General features: G+C 43.2%; 1 protein-coding gene across 1 annotated transcript in view; it reads left to right on the top strand.

Annotated features, from left to right (window-relative positions):
* KREMEN1 (kringle containing transmembrane protein 1) overlaps positions 1-12,808 on the top strand; it is a 252,041-nt gene that overhangs the window by 194,553 nt on the left and 44,680 nt on the right. Inside the window, exon 5 of the mRNA XM_063964299.1 lies at positions 2,526-2,679. Within this exon, the coding sequence (XP_063820369.1) occupies positions 2,526-2,679 (154 nt within the window). The remainder of the gene's footprint in view (positions 1-2,525; positions 2,680-12,808) is intronic.

Raw genomic sequence — 12,808 nt, 5'->3', positions numbered from 1 at the left:
AGTGCACATGGTTTTGCCCAACTGCTAACAAAATTCCTGCTGCGATCAACTCAGAATTACCCCCATAGTACAGTACACTGAGTAGCCAGTGAGAGATCACAGGGCTCAGATTCCAATAGTTGGGAGCAGGGTGTCCAAAGGAGACCACCAGGTGCTCAAAATCAGATCACCGATTTGGGAGTTTTGGAGTTGCAATGTACGGGAGCACTTTTGTGGTCTGCAGAGTGCTAGTACAGTGTTTGATATAACTGGGTGGATAGGACTGGAATCTATTGAGTAAACTGTGAAATACAGTACTTCCACCTTTATTTCACTGATAGGGAAGAATGCACAAAGTAGGCCAAGATTTACGTTAGAGGGGTATTCACACCGCTGCTTCCCTCTGGCTATGCCATGGGATGGTATGTGAATATTTTATGTTTTAGGACTGTTACTATTGTAGAGATAGTTCTGTGGGTACTTTGAGTATACCTCATGCTAATATTAGTGGTTAGTCTAGAATAGCAGCAATTCTGTGTGTCACTAGATGTCTTTATTAAACCGTTTTATTAATAATAATATATTTTTTAAGTTTTTATGCCTTAGATATTGCAGTATGATGCACAAGTCATAATTTCACCTGAAGCTAAAACAAATAGATGTGTAAAAATGATAGACACATTTTTATTATAGATGTGTAACTGCAAAGGCCTGAGTGGCCTCTTTACTGTGACATTTAAACACGCAATGCTCCAAGCGGACATATTTCATAGCTATGTGTTCTAGAGAACATTTGAAGTGATTTTCACCAAAGGCTAAAATAAGGTGTTTCATGGGTGATTTATGAGTTGCTAATTTCAAGGGCAGTCCTTGTTAAATAGATAATTCCGTCATTAACTAAAAAAAAAAATTCTTCAGCTTCATAATTTTTTTGCCCTTTTAATTTACTGTGAGAAAATCCCCTAGGCCTCAATGATCAATGATACTTGTATTGGTCACCAGCTGTCACTTAGCCAGTTCACTGTTGATTGACCAGCACATGCTGGGGGTACTAGTTTATTTGGGCTAACCAGTTATTATTTCAACACAATGGAGAAACCGGTCCTAATGGTAAGTGGTTAATCAGGGTCCTGATATTTAAAGTGGAAGGATAATCAGTAACACATCTGCCTCCATTAACCCTTAACTCTTACTGTATGATGAATACATTGGAATCTGGTGTATTTTATATCTTACAGGTATTGTAGAATATTTGTCAACAATTTCCTCCTTACTGGTAGCTCTGCCAGATACTAATGTAATGGTTCTCTGTGAGTCAATATCTGGAAATCAGGACTGCCCTGAAGTCACTATAGTCTTAAGCAAAAAAAAGTCATAAAGCTGTTCCATTACTATATACAAGACCAGCAAATGATACCAAAGTGTCACTGAAGAAGACAGTGCCTAGACAGGACCTACAAACACAGTGGCTTGTTGTGGATCATGAAGGTATTGGAGATGATTGAGCTGGAAACAGACGGATAGAGTTGGGGACATGATGATGCGATTCAATGCAAATCATGACTACCGTACCAACTACTCTCAGTAGAGCCCCCTAAAATTTGGTAATTCCCTGGACATTTCGGGAGAGTAGGTAATTATGATGGAGAGGGGTTTCCTAGGAAAATGGTGAAGGCGTACTTGTCAGTAATAACTTGCTGTTGCATTCAAAAAAGTTATTTAAGAAAATAATAATTATAATAATAATAATAATAATAATAATAATAATAAAAATCGGTACAAATTCATAAGTTTAAGCAGTGCTTTTTTACTATAACAACAGGTGTTGGTACTCCCCTAATTTTATAGGTTGATACAAGATTTATAGTGGTTGCCTTACTCTGGACGAGTTTTCAGACGCTTATTTCAGTCATCTCTGGAATGATTTCAGTGATATCTTCCTGCTTCCAGGACAAGTTTTAAGAATTAAGTGGCAGATGTATTAAGCCTTGAGAAGTGATAAGTGGATGGTGATAATGCACCAGCCAATCAGCTTCTAAATGTCAAGTTACAGGCTGGGTTTGTAAAATGACAAGAGCTGACTGGCTGGTGCGTTATCACCTTCCATTTATCACTTCTTTATCACTCCAGGCTTATTATATCTGCCCCTAAAAATGATACCAACAAACAGGTTTTGCTACCTCATACTGCTGGGAATCACGTGATATAAACCAGATGCTCAGACGTCCACCTACTCGCATTGCGCAAAATGTAAATTTTTATTTTTCTGAAAATGTTATCCATGACATGCGTGTTTGACATATTAGTCATAAGGGGACATGCATGAAATCTCAAAGAGGTATAAAGTGGAGCAGTTGCCCTTAGCAACCATTTAGCTATTCTCTAGCACTGATTATAAAATGACAGAAAATAATTTGTTGCTATGGGCTTCTCCACTGTATATCTCAGAGGTTTGATACTTCTCCTTTATAATCTTGAAAACATTGTATCCAGTACGGAAAATGATTGAATGTCATTGTGTTTATATTTCTGATCTCCCTCACTAGTTGGCTGGACTGGAGTCTGGTTTCGCTTGCTTCTGTGGTAACAATGCTGATTACAGAAAACATGGTGAGACACCAAGCACAGACTGTAACAGCGTCTGCTTTGGGGATCACACACAGCCATGCGGCGGGGACGGGCGCATCATCCTGTTTGACTGTAAGCAATCTTCTCTTCTTATATAAAACATGTTGATTGGAATTGTCAGTATACTTGAGCTTATGGCTTCCAACCATCATTACATTCACCGCCAGTCAGCAAAAGTTCATTTTTCCATATATTTATATAACACACCCACAGTTGAACAACAGTGTGAAATTATTCATATTTTTTTACCAATACCTTGATAATGTTGATCTGCATTCCACAAACATGTTCGTATAATTAATAATCTAAATTCTGTTATTAAAATAAAAAATTGTATATCTGATAGGCTCCCCTCTGTATCTCTTGGACTGGTCACATAAACTCTGTATAAACTAATATATTATCCAGGCTGCTTTATTTGTTCCCGATGGTATGCCTATGTACTATCCAATCGATTTGTGGTACTTTTATTTGGCAGGGTAAAAAGTCTAGCATTCAAAGAAACTGTTTGACTAAATCTTCCATTAATAGGGGTCTAGGCCTTCCTATTTTTGAAAGATACTATTTTGACGCACAGTTAAACTATATTCTGTCCTGGCAGAAGAAATGGGAGGACATTGAGAACGATTTGATTGCGGACCAAAGGGTGGGGTTTCTTCCATGGCTCCTTCCACATATGAGACCAGCCTCTGTGCATCTGGTTCCTTGTGTTAAAGATACATAGGACTTATGGGATAAACTGAATAATACGTTTAGCTCCATATCCGTCCACACTTACTCCTTTATGAAGACACCCCCATTTCTCTTTTGGTTGTGTGGGTTCCTTCATGCGCCCCTGGGTTATCACAGGTATCACTAGAGTTTTACACATTGCTGAGGATTTTGCCCCTCAGACTTTTAAGGAAGTCTGTGAGAAATATGGCTTGCAGGATAGACATCATTGTGCATACTTACAGATTACTAGTTTTATTAACTCCCTCAGTAAATCACGCACATTTAGAGAACCCCACCCTTTTGAATGTTTATGCACTTATGACCCTGGGTCTAAGAGAAAATTTCAATTCCGTATTCTCTGCTGGTAGCTTCATCCCCAGAGCAGAAAGACCCATTCAAGTTAGCATGGGAAACTTATCTGGGTAGAAGTTTAGATGATGTGAAATGGTCAGATTTCCAGCAGTTGGTTGCTAAGGCATCCACTAATACTAACCTCAAGGAAAACTACTTCAAGCTTTATACTAGATGGTATATGTAACCCAGCATCCTCAGACCTTTGTTGGTGTCAGTGTGGATAAAATGGTTCCTACTTTCATATTTGGTGGGAATACCCAGTGACGGGCAGATTGTTTGGCGACGTACCGCATTAGGACCAGTTGCATGTTTTGTTATGTAAACCATTTCCCAATACTTCTAAGCCATGTAACAAATGATGTGGTCATATATTTAATGCTGCTAAATTGTTGTTTGCTACTGACTGGAAGTGTTCTGCTGCACATTCTATTGCTGCTCTCATCAATACAGTTTAGTATACTTTACCACTTCTATGGTATATATTACTGCCCTCCTCCATGATAAAAACCCCAAATTTCATGACGCGTGGACTCCTTAGTATTCTCATTATAATAGATGCCTACCGGGCCTGGAATAAACTATATTTTAGGTATTAGGCTTTTTTATTTTTATTCTTTACTGATAGCTCAGGAGCTGTATTTGTGTATTTATACACACACACACACACACACACACACACACACACACACACACACACACACACACACACACATTTGTAGAGGTATATAGATATATGTATAGGAGATTCATCAGCGGCACTCGGGAAAATAAACACACAGTGACAGCCTCTTATCAAGCCAACATTTCAATGCCGCAGCATTTTCGTCAAGACAATAATATACATTAAAAAACACTCACCGATTAAATGTGCTCCCCTCACCGCCACAGCCGCGCCACCGGCTGATGATGTCACCCAGTGCGCGAATAGTACACTGACAATGAAAATAGCAAAAATTAACAGTAATATACAATGCCTGCTTCTCACGACATTATACTTACCAGACTGATACAATACAGTTATATCACATCATATGAACACAAATGCTGTAAACATAGAAACAATCAAATCAGATGAAACTGCTAAGACCACTTTGTTCATTTAAACCAAGGGGGCTAAGTGTGTCCAACAAAAAGATCCACCTAGCCTCCCGCTGCAACAACATATTGGACCTATTTTTACCCCTAATGAGTGGGGAATGTGATCAATAATTTTATGTCTAATGGAGGTGGGTGAGTGTTCAGTCAAGGCAAAATGCCTTGCCACCAGCTGGTCACTGTAAGGCTACGGCCACACATAGCGGCCAAGCGGGTCCCGTTTATCGGGACCTGCTTGTCCGTAAGGAGAGTGCCAACACCTGTGCGGCAGTCCCGCTGCCGCCGGGTACAACCGCAGCATGCTGCGGTTGGCAGGGACGTGCAGTCAGGAGAGGCGGTGCCTCCCCTGTCATAATGAGTAAAATAACACAAAGAAGATATTTATAAAACATATTCTGTTTCATAATTATCTTTTTTGCATTTTTATAATAATCTTTGCACTGTAAATGCGGTTCAGACTTGATGGGAGGCAGCGGCACCTCTGCCTCCCATTGATAATTGGAAACTGTCTGAAGTGGGGGGCGGGGTCAAGCCATGGGCTTTAAAAGCCCATTGAAAAACATGAGGAAAGAAGCAGCTATACAGCTGCCTCATTGACGTGGCTGTGCCTTAAGCCCAGATGAAATCATGCTCCCTATTAGTCATAGGACAGCAGTTCCAGCCCTGGTTCTGAGTAACTGACCAGAGAGCTGAGAATTGTGTTAAGCCACGCTCCCCTACTGTGATTAATGCGGAAGCACCTGAGCACACTGCAGCAACCAAAGCAGTGCAAGGATTCCTGGCACACTAGACTTTCTTCAGCCTCAGCTGATTAACATCTGCCTGACCCCTGTCTAGAGGATACTGATACCATCATGGGAGACGCAAGCTCTGTGTACATCAAAGGTAAGCAGCCAGCAGCCAGGGACCATCAATCATTTGCCACTCTGCACTATATGATCGGCTTTTACATAGGTGACAGCAATACAGGGTGAGTAAACCTCAGCTCTGTAACTTTGTTCACAGACACAGGATAGAGTTGCTCCTTAGTCCGGATGGTGTAGTCCGGATGGTGTAATGGTTAGCATTACTGCCTCACAGCACTGAGGTCATGGGTTTGATCACCACCATGGCCCTAACTGTGCGGAGTTTGTATATTCTCCCCGTACTTGCGTGGGTTTCCTCCGGGTACTCCGGTTTCCTCCCACAATCCAAAAATATACTGGTAGGTTAATTGGCTTCAAACCAGAATTAACCCTAGTGTGAAAGTGTCTGTGTGTACATGTGGTAGGGAATATAGACTGTAAACTCCACTGGGGCAGGGACTGGTGTGAATGGGCAAATATTCTCTGTAAAGTGCTGCGGAATATGTGTGCGCTATATAAATAACTGGTAATAAATAAATAAATAAATAGTCCTTACTGTACTAAGGAGCTCATTCAGCAGCAATCGCTGCTGCTGCATACAGGCAGATCAGCTAATTCTATCCATCTGCACATGCGCAGTGTACGTGCGGTACCATTCTCATAGTGATCGCAGCTCGGAAGAATGTGATCGCTATATAAATTGACATTAGTGGAGGGGCGGCGACGTGGCGTTGAGATAGTGTGGTCTGGACAACGGAGGCGCTTTCAGGGCAGCCACAGCAAGACGTCACACGCAGCCACTGCAGCCTACCTGCATATGCAGGGGGTCAACCTTAATTCCTGACTCAGCATCGCTAGCCGCCGATTAGCATGCTGGGAGGCCTTGCCCTGCGCTGGGTGGCCCCCAGCATGCAATGTGTTGTGACGGCTACCGGGGGTGCTGCGCATGTGTGGTCAGCTAAGACCGCATTGCACAGCGCCCACTTCCAGGAAGGGTTCCGGGGGAACTCTCTGCTGGCTACGAGTGCAGTGTGTAGCCCATAGGCTATATATATACCGTATTTGCCGGCGTATAAGACGACTGGGCGTATAAGACGACCCCCCAACATTTCCACTCAAAATATAGAGTTTGTTATGTACTCGCCATATAAGACTACCCCCTCTTCCGCACATCTTCCACACACTGAATGTGACTGCTGAATGTGACAGGCGGTTAGGCAGGGAGGACAGCGGCAGCACTGACATGTCTCTTATAAGAGATTTGGAGTATCAAGGTATGCATAAGAAGGGGGGGGGCGAGGAGAGTGTATGAAATGTATAAAAGTGTAACCCTTGGGGCAGCTATATGCAGTGGCGTCACAACGTGGGGGCGGGTGTCACCCGCCGAGGGGTGACACCAAAATGTCGGCTCCTGCTCAGTGACATGAGCCGGGTGCTGCACTGTAACAATACGTGCAGCACCTGGCTCCTGTCCCTGTGTAGGAGCCGGCGCTGCATTCGAGAGAGACTTGCCACAGCACAGCTTCACCCGCCGGCAGCGCCGTACACTCACCGTACACTCACCGGACACAGGTGAGATAGAGGCACTTCACGGGGTGGGGGTGGGGGGGGGGGCAGCCAACATCTTCTTAACCCCCTGGATTGCTGAAAACGGGGGTCCGCCCGCGAGGCCATGCCCCCCTTATGCTAGGCCACGCCCCTGTTTCGCGACTTCCCGCACCGGGTGTCGCCAGGGGCAGTGACGCCCCTGGCTATATGTATGCCAGGCGTATAAGACGACCCCCGGCGTATAAGACGACCCCCCGCTTGGAGGCATGTTTTTCAGGGGGAAAAAGTCGTCTTATACGCCGGCAAATACGGTACATACATACATACATACATACATACATACAGTGCATTCGGAAAGTATTCACAGTGCTTCACTTTTTCCACATTTTGTATGTTACAGCCTTGTTCCAAAATTTAATAAATTCATTTTTCCCCTCAAAATTCTACACACAATACCCCATAAGGACAACGTGAAAAAAGATTATATGAGATTTTTGCAAATTTATTAAAAATAAAAAACTAAGAAATCTCATGTACATAAGTATTCACAGCCTTTGCCATGAAGCTCAAAATTGAGCTCAGGTGCATCCTGTTTCCACTGATCATCCATGAGATGTTCCTACAGCTTAACTGGAGTCCACCTGTGGTAAATTCAGTTGATTGGACATGATTTGGAAAGGCACATACCTGTCTATATAAGGTCCCACACTTGGCAGCGCATGTCTGAGCACAAACAAAGCATGAAGTCAAAGGAATTGTCTGTAGACCTCCAAGACAGGATTGTCTCGAGGCACAAATCTGGTGAAGGGTACAGAAAAATATCTGCTGCACTGAAGGTGGCCACATGAGCACAGTGGCCTCCATCATCCATAAATGGAAGAAGTTCGGAACAACCAGGACTCTTCCTAGAGCTGGCTGGCCGTATAAACTGAGCGATCGGGGGAGAAGGACCCTAGTCAGGGAGGTGACCAAGAACCTGATAGACACTCTCTCAGAGCTACAGCATTCCTCTGTGGAGAGAGAAAAACCTTCCAGAATGACAACCATCTCTGCAGCAATCCACCAATCAGGCCTGTATGGTAGAGTGGCCAGACGGAAGCCACTCCTTAGTAAAATGCACATGGTAGCCTAAAGTTTGCCAAAATGCACCTGAAGGACTCTCAGACCATGAGAAACAAAATTCTCTGGTCTGATGAGACAAAGATTGAACTCTTTGGCGTGAATGCCAGGCGTCATGTTTAGAGGAAACCAGGCACCGCTCATCACCAGGCCAATACCATCCCTATGGTGAAGCATGGTGGTGGAAGCATCATGCTGTGGGGATGTTTTTCAGTGGCAGAAACTGGGAGACTAGTGAGGATAGAGGGAAAGATGAATGCAGCAATGCACAGAGACATCCCGGATGAAAACCTGCTCCAGAGTTCTCTTGACCTCAGACTGGGGTGATGGTTCATCTTTCAGCAGGACAGTGACCCTAAACACACAGCCAAGATATCAAAGGACAACTCTGTGAATGTCCTTGAGTGACCCCTGCAAGAGCCCAGACTTGAATCCGAGAACATCTCGGGAGAGATCTGAAAATGACTGTGTACCAACGCTTCCCACCCAACATGATGGAGCTTGAGAGGTGCTGTAAAGAGGAACAGGCGAAACTGGCCAAACAAAAGTGAATTTACCATAAATGGTAAAAAGAACAGGCGCTGTAACTGAGCTGGTTCTCCAAGCTGCTGTTGGGAGAGGTGATAGTCGTTCACCCCAATAGCATAGAATATGGACAAACAAAAAATACCAACTGCGCTCACATAAAGAAATTCATAGTTACATAGTTGTTTTTTAAAAATAATACATAAATACACATTAAAATGATCTGGCACAAATCATGCCAATAAGAACATATTAATACTGAGCCTTAATAAGCCAATCTCTGACTCGCAATTATTCACTTCAGGGCAGTCTTTGTGCAAAATGCCGGCATATGCAATTATTGCTGAAAGATGAAAAGTCTTGTAGAGCATACGTATGCATACATTAAATGGTGTCCAGGTTTGAGGAGTATAGTTACCAAGTCCCTAGTGGTATGTCAGCCGGGTATTCCACCTAGCGGGGTTCTGGAGTGATCTCTCTATCCCACGCAGTGATGATGGTGGTTCTCCCTTTATTAATCTCCACAGATGAGGGACTGGAATTTCCTGGTGTGCAAAAAAACCTGCATGGGATAGAGAGATTATATTCAAAAAGACTTGAAGCTGTAATTGCTGCCAAAGGTGCATCAACAAAGTATTGAGCAAAGGCTGTGAATACTTATGTACATATGATTTCTTAGTTTTTTATTGTTAATAAATTTGCAAAAAACTCAAAAACACTTTTCACGTTGTCATTATGGGGTATTGTGTGTCAAATTTTGAGGGGTAAAATTAATTTAATCCAGTTTGGAATAAGGCTGTAACATAACAAATTGTGGACAAGGTGAAGCGTTGTGAATACTTTCCGGATGCACTGTATATATACACAGTATATATATATATATATATATATATATTTATTTTATCTTATGATTGCTGCTTTCATGATTGCACTGCCTGGTGTTCCCTTTCTCATTTTCCCCCTCCCAGCCTTTCTTTTTCTACTTTTTCTACTTTCTTTACTTTTTTATTTTTTAAAATTTTAGCTTACTGTATTTTCGTGGGAAAAAAATGGCAACGTACTGTTTAATGCTGTTACATGTTCTTTGACTGAAAAAGTTTTTTCGTCTATCATCTACCTTTACATTGAAAAGATATTACAATATCTACCGTATATCTATATATTCATATAAATATATATACTGTAGATAGATAGATAGATAGATAGATAGATAGATAGATAGATAGATAGATAGATAGATAGATAGATAGATACGTGCAGCACCTGGCTCCTGTCCCTGTGTAGGAGCCGGCGCTGCATTCGAGAGAGACGTGCCACATAGATACGTGCAGCACCTGGCTCCTGTCCCTGTGTAGGAGACGGCGCTGCATTCGAGAGAGACTTGCCACAGCACAGCTTCACCCGCCGGCAGCGCCGTACACAATTATGCTGCCAGATATGCCACACAGTGCCAGATATGCCCTCATGCTACCAGATATGCCCCACAGTGCCAGATGTGCCAGATATGCCCTCATGCTGCCAGATATGCCAGATGTGCCCTTATGCTGCCAGATATGCCCCACAGTGCCAGATATGCCCTCATGCTGCCAGATATGCCCCACAGTGCCAGATATGCCAGATATGCCCTCATGCTGCCAGATATGCCAGATATGCCCCAGTGCCAGATGTGCCCTTATGCTGCCAGATATGCCCCACAGTTCCAGATGTGCCCTCATTCTGCCAGATATGCCAGATATGCCCCACTGTGCCAGATGTGCCCTCATGCTGCCAGATATGCCCCACAGTGCCAGGAAGGGTACTTAGCCTCCATCGCTCCCGCGTTGTCTTCTGAAGTAGGGACACGGAGGGCACCGCGCGCGGCTCTCCTGTGTCCCTCCTGCGTCTCCGGCGCCGTATGTGTATTAAATGAAGTGCCGGTTCGTGAGCCAATCAGGGCTCACGAACGGGCAGTTCATTTAACACACACACACACGCCGCAGGAGACGGAGACGCAGGAGGGACACAGGAGAGCCGCGCGCTGTGCCCTCCGTGTCCCTCCTTCCACTGACTCGGGTATAAGCCGAGGGGGCTTTTTCAGCACAAAAAAACGTGCTGAAAAAGTCGGCTTATACTCGAGTATATACGGGTACTTTACCTTCCTATTAGGCTATATGATCATGTTGTCACCAGCACTGATCTCTTATTTGTGAGACGTTCTGCAGCTCATGGGTTTTCCCCAACATATCTTTCATACAGTTAAATGTTCCAGTAGATTTTTTTTGTTCTTTGAATTGATGGTGACCTTTTACCTTGATTGTCTTGTATATAGAATAGTTGGTTCCGGTATGAATGGTCGACCATGTTATGGTCGACAGTCATTAGGTCGACCACTATTGGTCGACATTGACATGGTCGACATGGACACATGGTCGACACATGAAAATGGTCGACACGTGAAAGGTCGACACATGAAAAGGTCGACATGAGTTTTGTAACTTTTTTTGGTGTCGTTTTTTGCGTAAAGTGACTGGGAACCCCAATTAGTGCACCACGTCCCCTCGCATGGCTCGCTTCGCTCGCCATGCTTCGGGCATGGTGCCTTCGCTTCACTCGGCACAGATTACCGTTCCAATCGTAGTCCACGTGGATCGTAAAGTATGGAAAAGTTCCCCAAAAGGAAAAAAAGTTAAAAACTCATGTCGACCTTTTCATGTGTCGACCTTTCATGTGTCGACCATTTTCATGTGTCGACCATGTGGCAATGTCGACCATGTCAATGTCGACCAATAGTGGTCGATCTAATGACTGTCGACCATAACATGGTCGACCATGTGAACGGATACCAGAATAGTTCTATAGCAGTCCTTTACTGTAACCAGACTGACTTCCCCATTCCATTTGATATAATTTCCTCTGTCTGGTTTCTTTGTCTTCCTCTGACCAGCTCATGTCTCCTGAGTTCTGCTACACAGCTTTAGTCAGTGACAGATAGGTGCATACTTACAATCCTGATGTTTATGAAGAGGATACATTTAGGACCACCCCTTTTCAGTAAAATAAAAATTATGTTTTTCCCATAAAATACTGTAAGGGGTGTGGCCGTACTCCATGTTTTATGCCAAGATACTGTAGTACTGCAATGTGCTTGCTGCCCTAAATGATTGTATCATATGTGCTCTTGGTGCAAGAACCAAGGCATGACTGAACTAAAGGGCTAGGTGCCATGTGTCTTGCCTGACAGTTTAACATTTTTAATTAATTGTTTTCCCATGTACATCATACCCTCCAACATTTTACACATAAAAAAACAGTACCAATTAGGAAAGTGGAATGGCCACAGGTAAAGGGGGTGTGGTCACGTCCCCTTTCCTATACATTCAATGGATATTTGGAGTGTCAAAAATCGGTACAAAGCCTTTTTTGGCAGGTACAGGCCATAAAAAAGGCACTGTACCTGCCAAAAAGGTACCGTTTCTAGGGTATGGTACACATCTACTATGCCAAGCAAGCAAAGCTTTGTGGTCTCTATTATCTAACACATACAATTAATAATTTCAGGTTTGTTTTGCCAAATAAAAAAAAACAAAACAAAAAACTTTTGCTCATTTAAATACAGCAGAAAAACTAGCAATTTTTGAGCATTTGCTCTGCATCAGTTATAGAAGACGTTAAGCACTACAATCTAGCTCAGTCCACCCTGTTTTCCAGCCAAACTATGGTCCTGCATAGAAGCATAGAATTTGACGGCAGATAAGAACCACTTGGTCCATCTAGTCTGTCCCTTTTTTACCATATTTTTTTCTCAAACTTTAATTTATCCTTATTTCTTTGTAAATATATCCTTATGTCTATCCCATGCATGCTTAAATTGCTCTACTGTCTTAACCTCTACCACCTCTGATGGGAGGCCATTCCATTTGTCCACTACTCTTTCTGTGAAGTAATTTTCCCTCACAAATTTCCCCTGAACCTATACCCCCCCTCTTTCCGCTCCAGTCTCAGTGCATGTCCTTGCCTTCTAA

This window comes from Pseudophryne corroboree, chromosome 1 (genome assembly GCF_028390025.1).
Source record: "Pseudophryne corroboree isolate aPseCor3 chromosome 1, aPseCor3.hap2, whole genome shotgun sequence".
NCBI classification, from domain to species: Eukaryota; Metazoa; Chordata; class Amphibia; order Anura; family Myobatrachidae; genus Pseudophryne; species Pseudophryne corroboree.
This window is presented reverse-complemented; position numbering and strand designations above follow the sequence as displayed.